Source organism: Hylobates moloch, unplaced genomic scaffold (genome assembly GCF_009828535.3).
Source record: "Hylobates moloch isolate HMO894 unplaced genomic scaffold, HMol_V3 SCAFFOLD_15, whole genome shotgun sequence".
Taxonomy (NCBI): domain Eukaryota; kingdom Metazoa; phylum Chordata; class Mammalia; order Primates; family Hylobatidae; genus Hylobates; species Hylobates moloch.
Window position 1 is genome coordinate 93,157,045 of NW_026652290.1, and position 22,957 is coordinate 93,180,001.

The following is a 22,957-nucleotide window of genomic DNA, read 5'->3' on the forward strand; positions in this document are numbered from 1 at the left end:
GGAGACACATCAGGTCTCGTTGTCTTTATTGTGTGAGACTCACATCCTATTGGCCACAGGAAGTCACATGACCAAGCCTGACATCAGTGGGTCAGGGAATGTATTTGACACACTCAAGAGGACCTGTAAAGTCACATGGTACAGTCATGGATGTATAATTCTATAACAAGGAGGAAGTGGAGATTTGGAAACAGTAATTCAAGCTACCACGAGGGGGTTTTTTTTTGTTTTTTTTTTAATCAAATGCACTTTTCAGAAATGACTTGACCAGGCGCGGTGGCTCACGCCTCTAATCCCAGCACTTTGGTGAGGCCGAGGCAGGCGGGGATCACCTGAGGTTGGGAGTTCAAGACCAGCCTGACCAACACGGAGAAACCCCATCTCTACTAAAAATACAAAATTAGCTGGGCATGGTGGGGCATGCCTGTAATCCCAGCTACCCGGGAGGTTGAGGCAGGAGAATCGCTGGAACCCAGGAGGCAGAGGTTGCAGTGAGCCAAGATCGCTGCACTGCACTCCAGCCTGGATAACAAGAGCAAAACTCTGTCTCAAAAAAAAAAGAAAAAGAAATGACTTATGCCTGTAATCCTGGCACTTTGGGAGGCTGAGGTGGGAGGATTGCTTGAGCCCAGGAGGTCCAGACCAGCCTGGGCAACATGGGAAGACCCTGTCTCTACAGCTAATTTTAAAAATTAGCTGGGTGTGGTAGTCTGCGCCTGTGGTCCCAGCTACTCAGGAAGCTGAGGCAAGAGGATCACTTGAGCCCTGGTCAAGGCTGCAGTGAGCTGTGTTCATGCTACTGTACTCCAGCCTGGGCGACAGAGGAAGATCCTCTCTCAAAAGAAGAAAATAGGCCGGACACAGTGGCTCACACCTGTAATCCCAGCACTTTGGGAGGCCAAGGCACGCAGATCACCTGAGGTCAGGAGTTGGAGACCGGCCTGGCTAACATGGTGAAACCCTGTCTCTACTAAAAATACAAAAATTAGCCAGACATAGTGGCACACGCCTGTAATCCCAGCTACTCGGGAGGCTGAGGCATGAGAATTACTTGAACCTGGGAGGCAGAGGTTGTAGTGAGCTGAGATCGTGCCATTGCACTCCAGACTGGGCAACAGAGTGAGACTCCATTTCAAAACAAAACAAAAAAAAAGGAAACGAAGGAAGGAGGAAGGAAGGAAAAGAAAGGAAGGGAAGGGGAAGGGAAGGAAGAGAAACAGAGAGAGAAGGAGAGAAAGGAAGGAAGGGAGGGACGGATGGACAGAGGGAGGGACGGACGGAAGGAACTAACTCCATGAGTCACAGAAAGGTTAAGTAATTTATTCAAGGTTATGCAGCTGGTAAATGATGGAATTAGAATGCAGGCAGCCTGGCTCCAGAGCCTAGGATCCCAACTACTACACTATAGGAAAACATCGGAGCCCACTTAATGGGGCTGCTGTGACATTCCAATGTGAACAGGAATGCCAAGGGCTTAGGACAGCGCTTGGCACAGGAGCTGTGCATCATGCTTGGAGCTGGTGCTGTTTATTTCCATCACCTGATTCCGGGTTGGCCTTGGCTTGGGTTTGGAGGGATTTTCTGCCCCTGGCAGTGTTCCAGGGGTGGCAGCTGGACTTTTTAAATCCAAGGACCTTATTAGGAGTCAGAGTTGGGCAAGGGGAGACTGGAGATAAAATCCGATCACAAGAGGTAGCTATGAATAGGTCAGGAGCAATTCTCCCCAGCCTTGAGCAGTAGGGAGGATGAATCAACAGAAATGAACTCACCCTTCCTCCTTGTTATAGAATTATGCATCCATGACTGTACCATGTGACTTTACAAGTCCTCTTGAGTATGTCAAATACATTCCCTGACCCACTGAGGTCAGGGTTGGTCATGTGACTTCCTGTGGCCAATAGGATGTGAGTCACACACAATAAAGACAACCAGACCTGACGGTAAGTAGAATATCCATCAAGATGTGCAGGAGACCATGGCCAGCAACACTGGCTTATCAGAATTGGGTTCATGCACAGTTCTGAGTTTTTGTTGCTGAACCCTCTTTCCCTGTCGATAAGACAAGCATTTATTCCCCAGTATCCCAAGGCCTATGACCCCACCTCCAGGCTGCCACTCATAGGTGGAGCTCACCTGGCACCTGTGGCTGGAACATCTACTTATCACGTTTCCATGTGGCTCCTTGGGCTTCCTCACATCATGGCAGCTAGGTCCCAGGGACTATGGGACCTAGCTAGATACAGTGCTTCATAGCTAGATACAGTGCTATGAAGAGTGCAGCAGATGACATTTCCTGGAAATGGTCACAGTAATATTTTGAGTCTCACATGCTCTCCCTTGTGGTAGCTTGCCCCTGCCATCGAGAGGCAGAGTATTTTCCTCTTCTTGAAGCTGGGCAGAACTTTGTGATTGCCTTGACAGATGGGAAAAAAAGGGTGAGGGGGGTGGGGGCAGAAGTGACACTGCATGCCTACGTGACTTCCAAGGCTAAGTCATAAAAGCAGACACAGCTTCTGCTTGTCCTTTCCCTTCCCTTCTCTCTCTTGGCCTCCCTCTCTCTATCCCCTCCCCACCACTGGCCTCTGGGACCTAGCTGCCATGATATGAGGAAGCCCAAGCAGCCACATGGAAAGGTCACAAGTAGAAGTTCCAGCCACAGGGCCCAGGTGAGGTTCCAGCTGATAGACAGCATCAACTGCCAGACAGGTGAGTGAGAAAGCTTCAGATCATTCCAGTCCACAGCCTTTTAAGCCACCCCAAGGGGTGCCCAAGTGCAGCAAAGATGAGCCATCCCTGCTGAGCCCTGCCCAGATTGCAGATCTGTGAGCAAAGCAAATCTTTTCATTGGGGTGGTTTGTAAACTAGGGAACTTCCAGCTGTTTCCTAGTTGAAGACTTTTCCCTTCATTAAAACCTAACTCAGGCCGGGCACAGTGGCTCATGCCTGTAATCCCAGCACTTTGGGAGGCCAAGACAGTTGGATCACTTGAGGTCAGGAGTTCGAGACCAGCCTGGCCAACATGGCAAAACCCCGTCTCTACAAACAAATTCAAAAAAATTAGCTGGGTGTGATGGCGCACACCTGTCGTCCCAGCTACTCAAGAGGCTGAGACAGGAGAATTGCTTGAACCAGGGAGGTGGAAGTTGCAGTGAGCCAAGATTGAACCGCAGCACTCCAGCCTGGGCAACAGAGTGAGACTCTGTCAGAAAAAAACAAACAAACAAACCAAAATAACCTAGCTCAGATGTTGCTTTCCTGCTTAAAAGCCTCCCATGTTCCCATCTCCTTCAGAGTAAAAGCCGAAGTCTATACTTAATCTAAAAGATCCTTCCTACATGATCTGCCAATACCACGGTTTCCTGTCAACATTGACTCTCTGACCTCTTATCCCACTCTCCCCATCCACTCCACTCTGCTCCGGCCACACTGGCCTCCTTGCTGATTCTTAAACTTACCAAGCAAGTCCCACCTCAGGGCCATTGCATTTGCTGTTCTCCCAGCTCAGAAGGCTCTTCCCCCAGAACTCTATATAGCTTCCACCTCATGATCAGGTCCTTGCTCAAATGTCACCTTCTCAATAAGCCCTTCCATGACCACACTATTTAAAATTACAACTCCCCCTCCCTCCCCACAAAATAAATCACTTCCCATCCTTATTCCCTGGGTTCCATTTCTGCAGAACACTTAGCATCATCTAACGGACTGCATATTTCACTTATGTTTCTTGTGTATAATCTGTCTGCCCAACTAGAGTGTAAGTTCCATGAGGGCAGGTGAGGGATCTCTATCCGTCTTGGTCACTGCTGTACCACCAGTGCCTAGAACAGTGCCAGGCATATGTTCATCACTCTTTGAATATTTGTTGGTATAAATGGAAGGAATGAAAGGATTAGTGGGTGCATATATTGTTGGAAGAATAGATCCAAGGGAAAGGAAAGAGGAGGGTAACAGGAAAAGAGCCCAACTCACCTTAAAAACATGAAGGCTTCCATTTGCCAAAGGCAGAAGATATTTAAAAAAAAAAATCTTATCTCCACAACCAAATAGTCAACCAACTAATCAATCACTCTCCAAACCATGTGCCTCTTGCCTCCTAAATATTTCTTGTTTCTTCCAACATTTTATTATGAGCAATTTCAGGCACGCAGAAAAGTTGAAGGATTTTACAATGAACACCCTTACCCCAAACACCTAGACTCCACTCTTAATATTTTACTGTATTTGCTTAATTATATTTCTATACATTTATCCCTCCCTCCATCCATCCCTCCATCCTTCCATCCACCCATTACTCCATCCATCCATCCATTACTCCATCCATTCATCTCTCCTTCCATTCATTACACCACCCATCCATCCATCCATCCGTTACACCATCCATCCACCCATCCGTTACACCATCCATCCACCCAACCATCCATCCATCCATTTATCCATCCCTCCATCCATTTATCCCTCCATCCATCCATCCATTACACCATCCATCCATCCCTCCCTCCCTCCCTCCAGCTTAGTTTTGATGCAGTTCAATGAAAGTTGCAGACACCAGCACACTGCCCCCTAAGTCCTTCAGAGTGTCTATCAGTATTTGTTTACCATTCTTTATTTTCTATTTTGAGGTAAAGTTTACATACAAGATGTGCAGATCTGAAGTGTGCCATTCACTGAGTTTTGACAAATTCATATACCCGTGTAACACACACTTCTGTCAAGATAAAGAAGTACTCCCCTGACATTTTTTCCACTATACGTGAGCCTTACTTGTTCTGGAACTTCATTTAAATGAAATCGCATAATACATTCTTTACTGTGTCTAGCTTCTTTCGCTCATCATAAGGTTTTTGAGAGTCATCCATGATATATGTGTATCAATACTTCATTATTTTTTTCTTGCTGATATTATTCACTGCATGGGCATACCACAATCTGCTTATCCATTCTACTAATGATGAACCTTAATATCTCTTCAATCCATCCCCTTTCCTTTATCTCCATGGCCCCTTCCCTGGCCCAGGCATCTCTTCTTTACACCCAGGTCTCCACCCCAGCCCAGCCTCCTTCTTGTTCTCTGATCTCTAATCTCACTCCCTCTCATCCACCTTCCAGAGGAATTTTTTTTGTTTTCTTTCATTTTGTTTTTTTTAATACAGGGTCTCTGTCACCCAGGCTGGAGTAAATGGCAGGATCATAGCTCACTGCAGCCTCAACTTCCTGGATTCAATCAATCCTCCTTCCTGAGCCTCCTGAGTAGCTGAGACTACAGGTGCATGCCACCATGCCCAGATAATTTTTAAATTTTTTAAAGAGATGGGCTCTCACTATGTTGCTCAGGCTTGTCTGAAACTCTTGGCCTCAAGCAATCCTCCTGCCTTGGCCTCCCAAACCTGAGATTACAAGTGTGAACTACCACACCCATCTCCCAGAGGAATCCTTATCAGGCACATGTTGTGTTCTGTCCTGCTCAAAACTCGGCCATGGCTCCCCAGTGCTCCCTGGGTAATGCCCGACATTCTTTAATGGCTTTCAGACTTGGTTTGATCTCCTCCCGATGCACCCCTCCACCATCACTTCCCATCTCCTCTCTTTATACTCCAGGCTGCAACCACAGTCTACCTGTCAGTTTCCTCAATGTACCAAGCTCTCTTTTGCCTCCAAACTGTTGTGTTCTCTTCTCTTTGCCTAAAATACTTTTCCCCCAGCCCTCTCATTCATGTATTTATTTATTTTATAGATGAGGTCTCACTCTGTTGCCCAGACTGGAGTGCGGTGGCACAATCATAGCTCACTGCAGCCTCCAGCTCCTGGGCTCAAGCAATCCTCCCGTCTCAGCCTCCCAAGTAACTGGGACTATAGGCGCACATCACCATGCCTGGCAAAGTTTAAAAAAAGAAAATTAAGAGATAGAGGCCAGGCACAGTGGCTCATGCCTCTAATCCCAGTTCTTTGGGAGGCTGAGATGGGCAGATCACCTGAGGTCTGGATTTTGAGACCAGTCTGGCCAACATGGTGAAATCCCATCTCTACTAAAAATACAAAAATTAGCCGGGTGTGGTGGCGGGCGCCTGTAATCCCAGCTACTCAGGAGGCTGAGGCAGGAGAATTGCTTGACCCTGGGAGGCAGAGGTTGCAGTGAGCCGAATCACACCACCGCACTCCAGCCTTGGCGACAAGAGCAACACCCAGTCTCAAAAAATAAATAAATACATACATAAATAAAATAACAATTAAGAGATTGGATCTTGCTATGTTGCCCAGGCTGGTCTCAAACTCCTGGCCTCTAACGATCCTCCCCCTTCAGCCTCCTGAGTCATTGAGATTACAGGTGAGAGCCACTGTACTCGGCTGTCCCCAACCCTCTCTCTGCTTGCTTCACTGTTATTCCTTCTCAAGTCTGCATCCAAATGCCCCTTCCACAATAAACCTTTCTGACAACCCCGACGGGGTGGGTGAGGCACTTCAACCAAGCTCCCACAGTTCCTGGCGGCTCAGACCACTCTACGCTTTAATATTAAAAGGTCTTAAATTCCCACTTAACTTCAGTTCCAGGTACAAAACTTGTCCCTTCAGACAAAGAAGAACACATCCTTTTGCAAAAACTGGAAACCATTTTAATGGACACATTTCCCTTATTGCCTTAGCTGCTGGGAACCTCTGAGCGAAGTTTAACGCTAACCTACATCATAGAGAGACACCTGTTGCATCTCTATGTAAAGCGTTAGTTCTATTTTAATGTTTGTTGAAATAGTGCCAGCTTTTCTTGGGCACTGTAAATCCCTCCGATTGGCTCTCTGCTACGACTCCCTCATACCAAAATCAGTGAGTTCTTCTCTTCCACTGAATCTATCATCCAACTACTACCCCCTCCAAACTCTTCCAACACACCCACTGAAATTCTCGTTGCGTCGTTAATAACCACGCCTCTTCCTCAGTTTCTCCCTTGAACATTTCTTCTACCCCATGTCTTTACCTAAGCCCTAACAAGCTCTAAGAACAATGCTTCCTCTGCAGCCCCTTCTACTATTTATTTATTTAGAGACAGAGTCTCACTCTGTCACTCAGGCTGGAGTGCAATGGCATGATCTTGGCTCACTGCAACCTCTGCCTCCTGGGTTCAAGCGATTCTCCTGCCTCAGCCTCCCGAGTAGCTGGGATTACAAGGGTGTGCCACCATGCCCGGCTAATTTTTGTATTTTTAGTAGAGATGGGGTTTCACCATGTTGGCCAGGCTGGTCTTGAACTCCTGACCTCAGGTGATCTGCCTGCCTCAGCCTCCCAAAGTGCTGGGATTACAGGCATGAGCTACCATGGCAGGCCCCCCTTTATAATTCAGACTGCTCCTTTTCTAACATCCCACGTGCCTCCACACTGAGGGTTGAGAGCTAATTTCCCTATCAAGATTCTTTTGGATGCAAGCATCTAAAATGCATTCAAACGAATCTAAGCACAAAGCAAATAAGGCAACAGTGAATGAAGCAATATTTGACAAAAGCAACAGCAAAAAAAAAAAAAAAAAACCATTGTGGATTTCATTCGAAAATCCAAGAATTAAATTGGACTTCAGGTATGGCTGGATCCAGGCACTCAAGAGCTGGTGTCAAAACTGCCTTTCACAATCGTTCATTTCTGCACAATCTCTTTTGCACTGAACCTCATCCCATAAAGCCTCTCCTGTCTTTGTGGCAGTGTGAGCCCCATCTGCTCCATCTGCTCGGCAATTCCGGCAGAAATAGAAAATCCTCTTTCCTAATGGTTGCAGCAAATGTCTCAGGGTTGATTCTCATTGGGCTAAATTAGGTAACGTGCCTTCCCTGAACCAATCACTGTGGCCAGGGAAGCAGACTCAACTGGTTAGCCAGGTCTGGATCCTATGTCCATCCCTGGAGCTGGTGAAGGCAGAGCAGTGGCCAAGCCCTATTCAAATTAAATAGATGAAGAGGAGAGAGAAGTGGTTTCCCAAAAGAAAACAGAGTGGGGAACTGGGGTGAGCCGGGGAGCCGTGTGGATTCCTGGAGGAAGAGTGTTCTAAGCTGTGGGAACAGCAAGTGCAAAGGTCCTAAGGTGAGCAACTTGCCTGGCAAGTTCAAGGTTCAACAAGGCCACTTCTTCCCTGCTGACCAAATCCAGAATAGTGATCCAACACACACACACACACACACACACACACACACACACACACACACACACACACACACACACACACACACACACACACACACACACACACTCTGTTCCTTATCCAACTGTAATGCTTTCACCCTTGCTTGGTAACTTTGTACTTCTCCCTTCATAGTTCACTAGTTTAAAAAAATATATTTCTCGGCTCTTTTTTAAAGTAGATGTGATTGAGTTAAAACATATTTACTTGACATAAGCTTAATTATTCATCAATGGGAACCTGAAAAGGGAGTCAGAGAGGCCAAGAGGTTAGGGTGGAGTAGAGGGGGTAGGGAAGGTAAGCTGGGGTGCAGAGGGTGCAGACTGGAGGAATGGGGGCGAGGTGGGGTATGGAACTGGGGTGGCAGGGAGGGGCTGGGGAGTGAGAGAGAAGGGTAGGTGCCAGAAGGCCAGGGATCGTGGAACTGGGGTGGAGTTGGGGGGTGGGGAGGGGAAGTGGGGCACTCTGTGAATACCTTAGAAGGGATAGAAGAGGCAGGGCTAGGGGGTTGGAAGGGGTGGGATTGGAGGTCAGAGGGGCCCAACCGGGGTTAGGAAATGGAAAGGTGAGAAGAGGTGGGGGTTAGAGGCTGGGGACGGGGGTCCAGAGAGCAGAGTGAACTGAGTGGGTTCAGAAGAGTACTGGTGTTGGCACTTCAGAGGCTGGGCTAGACAAGGCGCAGCCAGCCGACGGTGCGGGCTACACTGCCGAGGAAGTCCGCGGCGAGGGGCGTGGTTGGGGAGTGTGTATTACACGGTATCCCCCCTCCTTGCCTTTCCAAGTCTTTTCCTCTGGTTCCGCCTCCTTTTCAGGAGTGACATACCTTCGCCCAATCAGAGCCGCGGGCCTGGCGCGGCACAGCCAACCGCGCGGCATGGGGAGGAGCTGGGGAGGGGGCTCGCAAGGCCAGGGGAGGGGGCTAGGGGCCTCCGAGGGCTCCGGAGCGGCGACTGGCGAGCCATGGCGCTGGGGCTGCAGCGCGCAAGGTACTGAAGTTCGGGGGCAGGAGTTCTGAGAATTGGGGGGCTCTCCTCCTGGAGACCCCTGAGCTGGATTGTGGGGGGGGGAGGGGTTCGCGGGTGTGAGCCAGGAACGCCCCCGGGCGCACAGTTGGAGGCATATCCCCGCCGCACTCTCCACCCTTAGAGACTGCAGGGGTGGGGGATTCCCTACGTCTCTGGCTGTCCCGCCCCTCTGGCCAAGAGCGGCTTCGGGGTTCCCGATTTCTCGCTACCCAAGTCTCGCTTACCTTCCTGGTTGGGGGTGGAACTTGGGATTCCTGATAAATTAGGGGTGATTGCATTTGAGCAGTCCCCAGGCTTCTGCGGGAGATATTCGCCCTCCACATATTGATCCCTCTGGCCTCTGAACCCCCCAAATTGAGGGTGTTCTTTGCCACCAGGTCCCTGGGATCCTAGGTGATATGGGATACCCCTAAATGGAGCCTTCTTACATATAGGGAGTCCCTTGGAATGGCATTCAGCTCCTGAGTTCAAGAGAGGAGAGATCTCTGATAGTACCCTTCCTGACACAGTCTCCTAAACGTTGGGTTTCCCTAGAAATGGGCAGAGGGGAGCCCCTTTCAGAAGCCATCTGGGACCCTTCCCAAGAGACTTTTTGTATCCTTTCAAAAGCCAGAGTCACCCCCTTAAATAACAGGGAAACAAGCTGGACCCACTTCCCAAAGTCCAGCCCCTCATCTCACCCCTGCACCCCCATCCTGAGAGACAGGGGAGCCTCATCTAAGCTTTATTTTGGGGAGACTCCATGGCGGGGTGCTGTGAGCCTGCAGGCTATGATGGGAGCGCCCCCTGCCGCAGTACTCAGCTGGGGTCATCCCGGGCAGAGGGTGGGTTTCTGAGTTCACCTGCCCAGCAGGTGCAGCTCTGCTGGAACACAGGGGAACCTGTGCCCTGGGGCCGCTGCCAGGGGGTCTCATCTGGCCATGTTCTCATGGGACCCTGGAAAATGTCCTCAGCTTTCCCTGTCCAATGTGAGGCACCCAGTAAGCCTCACCCCCTTCCCTCCTCCCTGGCTTCTCAGGCCTGATTGGATCCGTGCACACCCCATCTTTCTAACCCCCCCCCCATCCTCTCCCCCGTCCCCCACTCTATTCCAGGCCCTGGCTCTGGGCCTACCCGGGAACTCTATCCCACCCCTTTTGGGCCAGCTGTCATCCCGCCCCTCTCAGCGCCCCCTCCTGGCTGGGTGGGGGCCCCTCTTGGCTGAGCTGGGGTGCCCCCCCCCCACCCAAGGCCGGCCCTTTCCTGTGGAGTCATCTCATCGCCGCGCGCACCCACTCGTAACTCGCACCTGGGTCCTGGCTGCGCCGCGTCCCCTCCTGCACCCCCTGGATGGCCCTTCAGCCAAAGGGGGCCTGGGCGATGGTGAGTGGGCCCCCCACACCCCCTTTCCCCCTTCCCTTCCTCCAGCTGGGGCTGGCTGCCATCCCACTGTGGCCAAGGATGCTCTTGGGAAGTCCCTGGTGGGTACGGCTTGCAGCCCAGAGTGCCCAGTGAGGTACAATGTTCCTGGAGAAGATAGGATTTTGGGGACCGGCACCCTACCGGATTACCATGTCCTTGGGAACAGGCAGAGTCGGGAGCAGAGAGACTCCCCCAGACCCCCATGCTAAGTCCCTTTGCAAACCCAAACCCTGCCTCTGGTCTCTCAGGACGCCTCTCTGCAATGCCAAGAGGCATCCTTGCCCAGCTACAACCTAAGCCCCCACCCACCAAATCCTCTGTGCTTTTCATAAGACCCCCCACAATACCCAGCTGGGTGTCAGAATAGAAAAGCCCAGAAGTAGCCCTGAATGTGGTCAGGGACTCCCTGCTTTTATTATGCCTTCCTCATGGGTGGCAAGTTCTTCAGGGCAGGGAAGAGGTGAACTTCTCTCCTTCCTGGTTGGAGGGGGGCACTGGGCCCCAACCCCCATTCTCAGGCCTCACCCTGAGCCCGCCAGGCCCTGGCCCCACCCCCTGTTCTTGGCTGGAACATGGAGGGTGGCAGGGTTCCAGCTGCACGTCCCAAGCTGGGCAGAGTGCCAGGGGGCTGGACCAGGGCTGGGCATGGGGCCAGCTGGGGCGATCTGGAGGCAGCAGGGGTGTGACGGGGGAAGGGAACCGAGGCTGCTAGGCAAAAGAGGGGCAGGGCAGGGGCCTCTTGGGTGGTGGGCACACCTGCCAAGAGCACAAGCCCCAAAGACAGGGTTCAAATCCCATCTCACCCACTTCCTGGTGGTGTGGAATTGTGTCAGTGACTGCTGCTCTGAGCCTCAGTTTCAGATCCTGGAAATACGGGCAGGCCGGGCGCAGTGGCTCAGGCCTGTTATTCCAGCACTTTGGGAGGCTGAGGTGGGCGGATCGCTTGAGTTCAAGACCGGCCTGGGCAACATGGCAAAATCTCATCTATATTAGAAATATGCAAATTAGCCAGGCATGGTGGTGAGTGTCTGTAGTCCCAGCTACTCAGGAGGCTGAGATGGGAGGATGGCTTGAGCCTGAGAGGCAGAGGTTGTAGTGAGCCAAGATCAGGCCACTGCACTCCAGCTTGGACAACAGAGCCAGACCTTGTCTCAAAAAAAAAAAAAAAGCAAAGAAAACTGGGTATCACACTCCCTTTCCACCACCCCAGATCAAGATGAGGAGCCAGTAGTGAGGAAGCAGACGGTGGGGGGCGGGACACCCAATAGGTGTGCCACAAACTGAGTTCAAGTCAGAGTAGAGAGACCTGGCTTGAATCTTGGCTCTGCTACTAAAAGCTGTGTGGCTTCTGGCAAGTTTCATCACCTCTTTGGGCCTGCTTCCTCATCCGGAAAATGGGGAAAGTCACTGCAGGAACATGGTTGGATTCACTGAGAAGTGGTTGAACATAGTTCAGTGTCAATGGAGGGCGCTGGGTTACTTGGGCTGGGGATGCCATTGCTCCGAATCTCAGTTTCTGCCTCTTTAAAAGGAGAGATCGCTTCTCTTGCTCAATAGGGTAGTAGTAAGGACTTAATGGGTTCTCTAGCTCCATGAGTGTTCAACACACCAATGCTATGATTATTACAGTATCACTGTTATTTAGTCCTCCTTTTAAGATGCTTGTGTAAAAACCGCATATGTAATTGCATGCACACACCACACTATGAGGCATGTAGAGTAATCTACAGGTTACTCTAAAGCCCAAGAAGCTCCTAAGCCCATGCTTTCCATCTCTGATACGCACAGAGGGAGAACAGTAAGTCTAACCTTGGCCGGGCGTGGTGGCTCATGCCTGTAATCCCAACATTTTGGGAGTCCGAGGCAGGTGGATCACCTGAGGTCAGGAGTTCGAGACCAGCCTGGCCAACATAGTGAAACCCTGTCTCTACTAAAAATACAAAAATTACCCAGGCGTGGTGGCAGGTGCCTGTAATCCCAGCTACTCAGCAAGCTGAGGCAGGAGAATCGCTTGAACCTGGGAGGCGGAGGTAATAGTGAGCCGAGATCGAGCCACTGCACTCCAGCCTGGGCAACAGAGCAAGATTACGTTCACACAGCTTATAAGTAGTCACACAGCTTGTAAGTAGTAGAGCTTGTAAGTATTAGCTTATAAGTAGTGGAGTTTATAAGTAGTAGAGTCAGGATTGGAACCCTGAGCCAGAGGAACTAGCCCCCAGTCTGCATAATGGGAAAGACCCACACTTCCCAGTAGAACATCCAGAGGGCAGGCTGGGAGCTGGAAGGAGGGTCCCTCCGCAGCCACCAGCTGGCTCCTTCTATGGAAGAAGCAGCCCAGCCACAGAGGATTACAGAGCCCAGCTGCCTGGGAGGTGGGGCGCTGGCCCCACCTCCCTGCCAGTTCCCACTCCCTGTTCCCTCTGTCGGGCCCCCAGCTCTGTGAGGCCCTCTCGCCCCCACCCTCTGGGCAGGAAGACAAACAGGGCTGGAACAGAACAGGACGGAATGTCCTCTGAGGCAGGCAGGACTGAGGCCCCTGCCCCCACCAGCCAGGAGGGAGGGGACGGGGACAGGGGCCGTATCTCCCCTGCTCCAACCCTTCATCCAAACTGCCCCCTTCTGTGCCTCCCACTCTACTGTACTGAGGATTTTATTTTCCTTCTGCCTCCAGACAGGAAAATATCCCCTTGCCCTGGGGGATGGGGCCGCAGGTCTCTTGCCTGAGGCTAGGGTTGATGCCACCCCAGAAGCACCCTCTGCTCTTGAATTTAAGAAGGGACAGTGTCCCCTCCTAGAGGTTCTGCTTCCCTCGGATGGGTCCCAAGGAGGGGATAAGAAAAAGCCTGAAGACTGGAAACTCACCCCCCAGATTCAAATCCCAGCTCTGCCAGTTATTGGCTTTGGGGCTTCTTGGGCAAGGACTTCACCTTTCAGAAGCTCAGTTTCCCCATTGTAAAGTGGAAGTTTAAAATGCCCCCCTCCGCTGGGCACGGCGGCTCACACCTGTAATCCCAGCACTTTGGGAGGCTGAGGTGAACAGATCACTTGAGGTCAAGAGTTCGAGAGCAGCCTGGCCAACATGGCGAAACCCCGTCTCTACTAAAAATACAAAAATTAGCCGGGTGTGGTGGCAGATGCCTGTAATCCCATCTACTTGGGAGGCTGAGGCAGGAGAATTGAACCTGGGAGGTGGAGGTTGCAGTGAGCCGTGATCGTGCCATTATACTCCAGCCTGGACGAGCGAAACTCCTTCTCAAAAAAAAAAAATAAAATAAAAATTAAAAAAATAAATTTTTAAAAATTTTTAATTACGGGCTCACACCCATAATCCCAGCACTTTGGGAGGCCGAGGTGGGCAGATCACCTAAGGTCGGGAGTTCGAGACCAGCCTGACCAACATGGAGAAACCCCGTCTCTACTAAAAATGCAAAATTAGCTGGATGTGGTGGCGCATGCCTGTAATCCCAGCCACTCAAGAGGCTGAGGCAGGAGAACCGCTTGAACCCAGGAGGCGGAGGTTGCGGTGAGCCGAGATCATGCCATTGCACTCCAGCCTGGGCAACAAGAGTGAAACTCCGTCTCAAAAAATAATAATAATAATAATAAATAAATAAAAAATAAAATGCCTCCCTCCTAGGGGTCCCCTGAGGATTGGATGAATACATATGGAATACATAGTACAGGGCAAGCACATAAATGCTTAGCAAATGACAGCTGCCTATTACTAATGGTAATATTTATCAATATTATAAATGTAGATGAGACTATATATACAATATACTACACTAGACTATATATACAATATACTAGATGTAATACGTCATATAATAATTTATTTTGTCTATTTTTGTTAATTTGTTTTTTGTCTTTTTTTGTTTGTTTGTTTTGAGACGGAATCTCGCTCTGTCACCCAGGCTGGAGTGCCGTGGTGCGATCTCAGCTCACTGCAATCTCCGCCTCCCAGGTTCAAGCGATTCTCCTGCCTCAGCCATTTGAGTAGCTGGGACTACAAGGGGCCCACCACCACACCCGGCTAATTTTTTGTATTTTTAGTAGTGACGGGGTTTCACCGTGTTAGCCAGGATGGTCTCTATCTCCTGACCTCCTGATCCGCCCGCCTGAGCCTCCCAAAGTGCTGGGATTACAGGCGTGAGCCACCGTGCCCGGCCTGTTTTTTGTCTTTTTTTAGAGACAGAGCCTTCCTCTGTCACCCAGGCTGGAGTGCAGGGGCACAATCATGGCTCACGGTAACCTCGAACCTGGGTTCAAGTGATCCTCTGTCTCACCTTCCCAAATTATAGCCACTTCCGGCTGTAATTTTGTATGAAAGTAAAGAGGCCGGGCGTGGTGGCTCACACCTGTAATCCCAGAATTTGGGGAGGCCAAGGTGGGAGGATCACTTGAGTTCAGGAGTTCAAGACCAGCCTGGGCAACAAAATGACACACTGTCTCTACAAAAAATACAAAAATTAGCTGGGTGTGCTGATACGCACCTGTGGTCCCAGCTACATAAGAGGCTGAGGCTGGAGGATGGCTTGAGCCTAGGATATTGAGGCCGCAGTGAGCCATGTTCATGCCATTGCACTCCAGCCTGGGCAACAGAGCGACAGCGTGTCTCAAAAGAAAAGACAGAAAAGAGAAACTTTGGTTTCAGACAGACCTGGAGTTTGAATTTGAAGACAGTGGCAGAAACAGGGAGAAGGGCTAAAATCCTGGACATAAACTCAGGCCCATAGAGAGAGAGAAAATTTGAGAATTTAGGTAGACCGTTGTTTAAAGGCAGGCTTCCCTATTTGTGGGCAGACGCTGCACCTCTCTGAGCCTCGGTGTCCTCATCTGTTCAATGGGACGTTATCAACTTCCTTCTGGGTTGCCTGAGCATTAGGCGGGTTAACATTAAGTTTCGTACTTGGCACTGGGAGTGACAAAATAGTAAAAGCTGGATAAGTGGCAGATATTTCTGATAAAACAACACTTATTCTTCCAACCCCACATGCAAAATGTAGGTATTTGAAGTGGATTACAGGGCAGGGTGAGTGGTAAACAGAACAGGTTGCTTTGCTGTGTCACCCTGGCGGGTCCCTACCCCTCTTAAGGGCCCCTGTTGGTGGTTCGTCGTTAGACTTTGAGATCTATGTTCCAAGATTCACAGGACGGCTCAGTTGAGGGAAAAGGGCAGAGGAGGAGATTCTGGGAAACTGCAGGGCAGGGGGCCTGGGAGGCTGTAGGCCTCTCCTTCGTGGGCCCTCCCTCCTCTGGCCCCGGGCCAGCTCGGCCAGCCCCCTCCCAGTAGGGGCCCCCAGGCGTCCCTAGCCCGGGAAATAAACTGCAGATAAGTCAGGGAGGGGACAGAGCAGCCCTAGGCGCGCCACAGAGAGGAGCGAGGCACCGGAGGCAGCATGGACTGGCAAGACCACAGGTAAAATCAGGGCTAGGAAGGGCTCCACAGTGTAGCCCTTCCAGGCCCAGGGAGCGCCGCGAACTCGGCAAGGCCACACATCGAGGCCTGCGCAGCCGCGGCCCAGCACGCCACGAGCCCCGGCCCCACGTGGAAGCTCCCCACATGCTCGTCCTGTCCTCCTCTTATCCTTCCCGAGCCGCCACCAGTGAATGCTGCCCATGCCCTCAGGTCGACCACCGAGCTGCGCAAGGAAAAGTCCCGGGATGCGGCCCGCAGCCGGCGCAGCCAGGAGACCGAGGTGCTGTACCAGCTGGCTCATACGCTGCCCTTCGCCCGCGGCGTCAGCGCCCACCTGGACAAGGCCTCTATCATGCGCCTCACCATCAGCTACCTGCGCATGCACCGCCTCTGCGCCGCAGGTGAGCCCCGCCCGCGGGAATTCCCGTCTTGGCCAGGCCCCGCCCATGGAAAGCTACATGCCAGGGAGGCCCCTCCTCCGGGAAGCCTTATTCTGACAAAGCCCCGCCCCCTGGTGACATCTTTTCGGTGGAGCCCCACCCCTGGAATCTACTTCCCAGGGGAGGCCCCGCCCCCTTTGAGTTCCTGGCCTGCTGGGAGTCCCGCCCCCTTCGAAGTCTATCGCTTGTGAGGCCCCGCCCCTGGAACGCGCCCTTTGGAAGCCCCGCCTCCTTAGGACTCAGAGAATCCCCTAACCCTTCAACTCTTAAGATTTGGTCCTCTAGGAGAATCTCCCAGATGGATAGGCCCTGGTCTCTCGTAATATATCCACTGGGAGGCTGCGCCGCCCAACTTTTCGTTACTGTACCTGAGAGTCCCTTGTCCCTTCCCCACCCCTCTAGTTCTACATCACTTGTTCTCTTAGTAGGCATCTCCTTGAATTTCCACCCAGTTAGAATTGAATCCTGCAGTGGGCTTTGTCATGCACGTGCACGCGCGCGTGCACACACACACATACACTCACACATAAACCCCGTGGAATCCCAGGACCCTGAAAGCGGGGGAAGTAGCGTTATTCTCTGGGAGGCTCTGCCCATTTGACTTCCCTGCCCCATAGAATTTTACTTTTCTTGGAGGCTTTACCCCCTTAGAAGTCTGTTTCCTGGGAGTCCCTGCTTCTCTAGAGTTCTGTCCCTCTGGAAGGTCCTGCCCTCCATGAGTTTCGAACCCCTTCGAGGCTTCCCCCTCAGCTCTATATTACAATTCCCCTTAGGCCCTGGCCCCTTCATATTTTGACCCTAGGGAGTTCCATCCACTTAGAATTCTGTCCTCCTAGGAGGCCCACTCACATCCTTAGAATTCTGTTCCCTTGGGAGACTCCTACTTTCTTAGAATTCTGCCACCCTGGGAGGCCCTGCTTCTAATTCCAGTGCTTCTTGGTCCTGCTTTCTTCCTTGGGAATCCAGGCCACTAGGATGTACCCCCACTTCCTTGGGGGTGCATGTAAGTTTCTCTGAGGAAAGGCAGAGGGAGGCTAGCCCAGGGTCAGTCCATAATTCAGTCCATAACTGACTAGAGATGCCCCCATCCCCCTGCCCCGGGCACCAGGGGAGTGGAACCAGGTGGGAGCAGGGGGAGAACCACTGGATGCCTGCTACCTGAAGGCCCTGGAGGGCTTCGTCATGGTGCTCACCGCCGAGGGAGACATGGCTTACCTGTCGGAGAATGTCAGCAAACACCTGGGCCTCAGTCAGGTGAGAGGAGCTCCTTGCTCTGTGCCTGGCCCTGTACTGGTGATGCTGGGGATACAGTGGTGACCAGGACAGCCATAGCCCTACCTTTATGGGACTCACGATACAAAGGGGATATAGGTATGTCACTAGACAGGAAGACCCAGAATGGTCAGGGCTGGGATGGGACAGTCTAGGTGGCTGTGAGAGCACAGGGGTGGGGTGTACCTGACCCAGCCTGGGTGGGAACGGAGGGCTTCCTGGAGGAGAAGACATCTGAGCTGAAATCTGAAGAACTTGGCCGGTCAAAGGGGTATGGAGAATGGATGGGATCAGTGAAGATCAGGAATGTACATGGCAGAGGGAAGAGAGGAGGCAAAGGCCAAGAGGTGAGAAAAAAAAAACAAAAAAAAAAAAACAGAATAATTTGGGGAAATAAAGAAGTTGGCCACGTGCATTGGCTCACACCTGTAATCCCAGCACTTTGAGCGGCCAAGATGGGAGGATAGCTTGAGTTCAGGAGTTCAGTGTTTCACCTGGGCAACATGGCAAAACCCTGTCTCCACCAAAAATACAAAAAATTCGCTAGATGTTGTGGCACACGCCTGTGGTCCCAGCTACTTGGGAGGCTGAAGTGGGAAGATCACATGAGCCTGGGAGGTGGAAGTTGCAATAAGCCAAGATCACACCAGTACACTCCAGCCTGGGTGACAGAGCAAGACCCAGGTGCAAACAAACAAACAAACAAACAAAAATAAAATACAATAAAAAGTTTATCCTCCTAGGTGCAGAGTGCAATAGGAGAAACTGAGAGACAAAAGGCTAGAGAGGTCATCAGGTTAGCCTGTGGCCAAATTTAAGGCCAAATTATCTTTATCTCCAGGGCCCTGGGGAGCTATAGAAGGATTTTAAGCAGTGGAGAGGTTGTGCCAGAAAAGTAGAATCAGATTTACATTTTTGAAAGATCCTCTAGGTACAGCATGGAGGTAGATTTGGAGGGAGTCAGATCAGAGGTTGAAAGATCAGCAATGGGTAGATGCCAGTCTCAGGTGGGAAAAGAGGAATAGGGGTAGGGACCATGGGGATGGAAAGATAGGAACAAGAGACATTTAGAAAGTAGAACTTACTTTTTTAATTAACGTGGAAGGCTTCATGCATTTGCATATCATCCTTGCACAAAGGCTGTGCTAATCTTCTCTGTATTATTCCAATTTTTAGCATACATGCTGCCTAAGCAAGCATAGAAAGTAGAACTAACTTTAATTCATCCTTACAGCAAGGCCTACAAGAAAGTTCCCATTCTTTTTTCTATCTCACATAAATGGGCTCTTTAGTTGGTATCTGTTCCTTTTCTCTGCCTCGTTACCCCACTCCTGGTACCAATTTCTCTGTTAGTGTGAGTGAGCTTTTTGGACCCAGAGAGATGAATGTCCCGAGGTCCCAAAGCTAGGAAGTGGCACAGCCAGGATTCGACTCCAGCTACAAGACATGTCAGAGGAGTGAGATCTCCCTCTTTCCCTATTCACCGGCATCAGCACCAGCACCAGTACCAGCACCATTCACATGGTGAGCCAATAGGGTCCACCTTCACCTGTGTCCCCTCCTCCCAGCACCAGGCTCATTTCCTAAATTGAAATGAAGAGTTGGGTTTTCGGCCTGCCAGAAAAGTGTGATTTGAATGGAGTCTCACCTCAGGGCCTTGCGCTTACTGTTCCCTCTTTCTAGAATACTCTTACTCCAGGGGGCCATAAGGCCAGCTCACTTGCTTTGTTCAGTGGTATTTTTAAATGTCACCTCTTCAAAGAAACTGTCTAGACCACTCTGTCTAAAGCAGCCTCCCATCATTGCGTCACCTTGTACTGCTTTTGTTTTCTTCATGTTACTTGTTATATTGTTATTTGTTCTTTCATTCACTATCTGTCTCACCCCACTGGCCAGTAAGCTCTTCAAGACAGGGATTTGTGTGTGCAGTCACCGTGTCCATACCATTTAGAAGAGCCAGGGGCGGTAGCTCCCACCTATAATTCCAGTACTTTGGGAGGCCAAGGTGGGAGGATCACTTGAGCTCAGGAGTTTGAGACCAGCCTGGGCAACATGGTGAGACCCCCATCTCTACAAAAAAAAATTTTTTTAATTAGCCAAAAGCTGGATGCGGTGGCTCACGCCTATAATCCCAGCACTTTAGAAGGCCAAGGTAGGCAGATCACTTGAGGTCAGGAGTTCGAGACCAACCTGACCAACATGGCGAAACCCCGTCTCTACTAAAAATACAAAAATTAGCCGGGTATGGTGGCACATGCCTGTAGTCCCAGCTACTCGGGAGGCTGAGGTGGAAGAATCGCTTGAACCAGGGAGGCGGAGGTTGCACTGAGCCGAGATCGCACCATTGCACTCCAGCCTGGGCAACAGAGTGAGACTCCATCTCAAAAAAAAAAAAAAAATAGCCAGGTGTGGCGGCGTGTGACTGTGGTCCCAGCTACTGAGGAGGCCAAGGTGGGAGGATCGGATCGCTTGAGCCCAGGAGGTTGAGGCTGCAGGAAGTCATGATCTCACCACTGCACCGCTGCATTCCAGTCTGGGCAACAGAGCAAGACCTGTCTCAAAAAATAGATAGCCGGGTGCAGTGGCTCACACCTGTAATCCCAGCACTTTGGGAGGCCGAGGCGGGTGGATCACGAGGTCAGGAGATCAAGACCATCCTGGCTAACATGGTGAAACCCCGTCTCTACTAAAAAAAAATACAAAAAATTAGCCGGGCGTGGTGGCAAGCTCCTGTAGTTCCAGCTACTCGGGAGGCTGAGGCAGGACAATGGCTTGAACCCGGGAGGCGGAGCTTGCAGTGAGCCGAGATTGCGCCTGCACTCCAGCCTGGGAGACACAGCAAGACTCCGTCTCAAAAAAAAAAAAAAAAGATAGATAGATAGATAGATAGATAGATAGATAGATAGATAGATAGATAGATAGATAGATAGATAGATGGATGAGGGCCTGGCACTTGGTATATGCTGAATAAATGCTTGCTCAGTGGGTGGATGGATGGATGGATGGATGGATGGATGGATGGATGGATGGATGGACAAATGGATAGATAAATGAATGGGGAGACTGGTGAAATCATCCAGTCTCACCAACTGGAGCAAGGGAATGAGGATGGGATGGAGGAGAAGGGTCAGAAGCCCTGGTAGACCTCCACCCCTCTCATCCCTGGCAGCTGGAGCTCATCGGACACAGCATCTTTGATTTTATCCACCCCTGTGACCAAGAGGAGCTTCAGGACGCCCTGACCCCCCAGCAGAGTGAGTTCCCTGAAGGCCTCTGCCCCACCATGCAGAGGAGGAAGCTGAGGCTCCACGCCTCCCTCAGCATATCCCCACCTCCTGTGGAACACCAGACTAAGACAAGCAGGACGAGGAGAGATGACCCTTCCCTGGGGTCTGTGGGGACAAAGACCCTGCCCTGGGGGAGTCTGAGGGGACACATACAGCCCTGCCCTGGGGGGTCCAAGGGGACACATACTACCCCTGGGGGACCCTCTCTGGTTCCAGGTCCCAATTGTTGGGATGGAGCTGGGGAGGCCTGAGCAGCCAGGGTGCTGGAGGGCACTGGGCCTGTGTGTAGCTGCCTGTGACCTCCCCCCTGCCCCCGGGCATCCCCAGCCCTGTCCAGGAGGAAGGTGGAGGCCCCCACGGAGCGGTGCTTCTCCTTGCGCATGAAGAGTACGCTCACCAGCCGCGGGCGCACCCTCAACCTCAAGGCAGCCACCTGGAAGGTGCGCGGGGCCGGGCCAGAGGAGGGCGGGGATGCTGGGGCTGGGTGTGAGCCCCGAAAGATCTCGAAGAGTGCTGGAGTCCAGGCATCTCCTGGGCTGGGGACCCTGCGGGGCTCACTCAGGTCAGGTCTAGCGGGTCCTCAGGGCATCGAGGAGCATGGGTGCCTGTGGAGTTGGGACCTGGGGTTCCTGTAAGCTCTCTTAGGATGGGTTCCTATGGGCCTGGGGCTGGGGATCCTCAGTCCCTTTGAACCTGGAGTCTTCACGGGGTTGGAATCTCAGCTCCCTGATGGGCCCTTAGGATGCATCTTCCAACCCCATGGGTGGCCCAGAGGCACCACTGCCTTGTCCCCTCATCTCGGCCCCCAGGTGCTGCACTGCTCTGGACATATGAGGGCCTACAAGCCCCCTGCACAGACTTCTCCAGCTGGGAGCCCTGACTCAGAGCCCCCGCTGCAGTGCCTGGTGCTCATCTGCGAAGCCATCCCCCACCCAGGCAGCCTGGAGCCCCCGCTGGGCCGAGGGGCCTTCCTCAGCCGCCACAGCCTGGACATGAAGTTCACCTACTGTGACGACAGGTGGGCGGGGGCCCCCTCTTCCCTCTGCCCAAGTTCAAGTGCTGTTTCCCTCCCCACCTTCACACCCCCGCATTTCTCTCTCTCCTCTCTCTCACTTCATCCGTCTCTCTCTCTTTGTGTGCCTTCCTGTCTCTGAATTTTCTACATGTCTTTTATATCTTTTCTTTTTTTGTAAAAACGCTGTCTTGCCATTTGCCCAGACTGCTCTCAAACTCCTGGGCTCAAGCCATCCTCCCACTTCGGCCTCCCAAAGTGTTGGGATTACAGGTGTGAGCCACCGCACCTGATCTCCTTTTATCTTTCATTCTCTTTCTGTCTCTGAGTCTTTCTCTTAGTGTCTATCTCTCTTTGTCCCTTTTCTTAAATGAGTCGATTTGTGTCAAGCAGTTAGTATGGTGCCCAGCACACAGGAAGCATTCAATAAATTGTCATTAGGCCAGGCATAGTGGCTCACACCTGCAGTACCAGCACTTAGGGAGGCTGATGCAGGAGGATTGCTTGAGACCAGGAGTTCAAGACCAGCTTGGACAACATAGGGAGACCCCGTCTCTACAAAAAATTAGCCAAGCGGGGCCAGGTGCAGTGGCTCACACCTGTAATCTCAGCACTTTGGGAGGCCAAGGTGGGTGGATCACCTGAGGTCAGGAGTTCAAGACCAGCCTTGCCAACATGGTGAAACCCCATCTCTACTAAAAATACAAAAATTAGCTGGGCGTGGTGGTGCATGCCTATAATCCCAGCTACTGGAGAGGCTGAGACTGGAGAATTGCTTGAGCCCGGGAGGCGGAGGTTGCAGTGAGCCGAGACTGCACCATTGCACTCCAGCCTAGGCGACAGAACAAGACTCCGTCTCGGAAAAAAAAAAAAAAAAAAAAAAATATCAGTCAGGTGGCATATGCCTTTAGTCCCAGCTACGCAGGAGGCTGAGAGGAATAATTGA

General features: G+C 51.6%; 1 protein-coding gene and 1 non-coding gene across 8 annotated transcripts in view; one reads left to right on the plus strand and one right to left on the minus strand.

The window, feature by feature from the left end:
* Positions 1-9,084: 9,084 nt before the first annotated feature.
* The window catches only part of HIF3A (hypoxia inducible factor 3 subunit alpha), a 47,083-nt gene continuing 33,210 nt past the window's right edge, over positions 9,085-22,957 (plus strand). For 3 of the 7 annotated variants that reach the window (XR_004252131.2, XM_032176483.2, XM_058428759.1), the window contains exons 1-6: positions 9,085-9,141; positions 16,211-16,401; positions 17,549-17,694; positions 20,882-20,966; positions 21,327-21,439; positions 21,809-22,017. Coding sequence is in view for 6 of the 7 variants with exons in the window: in XM_032176483.2 (XP_032032374.1) it covers positions 9,116-9,141; positions 16,211-16,401; positions 17,549-17,694; positions 20,882-20,966; positions 21,327-21,439; positions 21,809-22,017 (770 nt within the window). In the remaining variant the exon portion in view is untranslated. Of the gene's footprint in view, positions 9,142-10,403; positions 10,543-16,202; positions 16,402-17,548; positions 17,695-20,881; positions 20,967-21,326; positions 21,440-21,808; positions 22,018-22,957 lie in introns of those variants that run through there. The other 4 variants (XM_058428762.1, XM_058428761.1, XM_058428760.1 and 1 more) reach the window with 4 other exon arrangements.
* LOC116484327 (U6 spliceosomal RNA) lies at positions 18,805-18,912 on the minus strand. Its single transcript, XR_004252509.1, has one exon. It is a non-coding gene; the product is annotated as a U6 spliceosomal RNA (small nuclear RNA).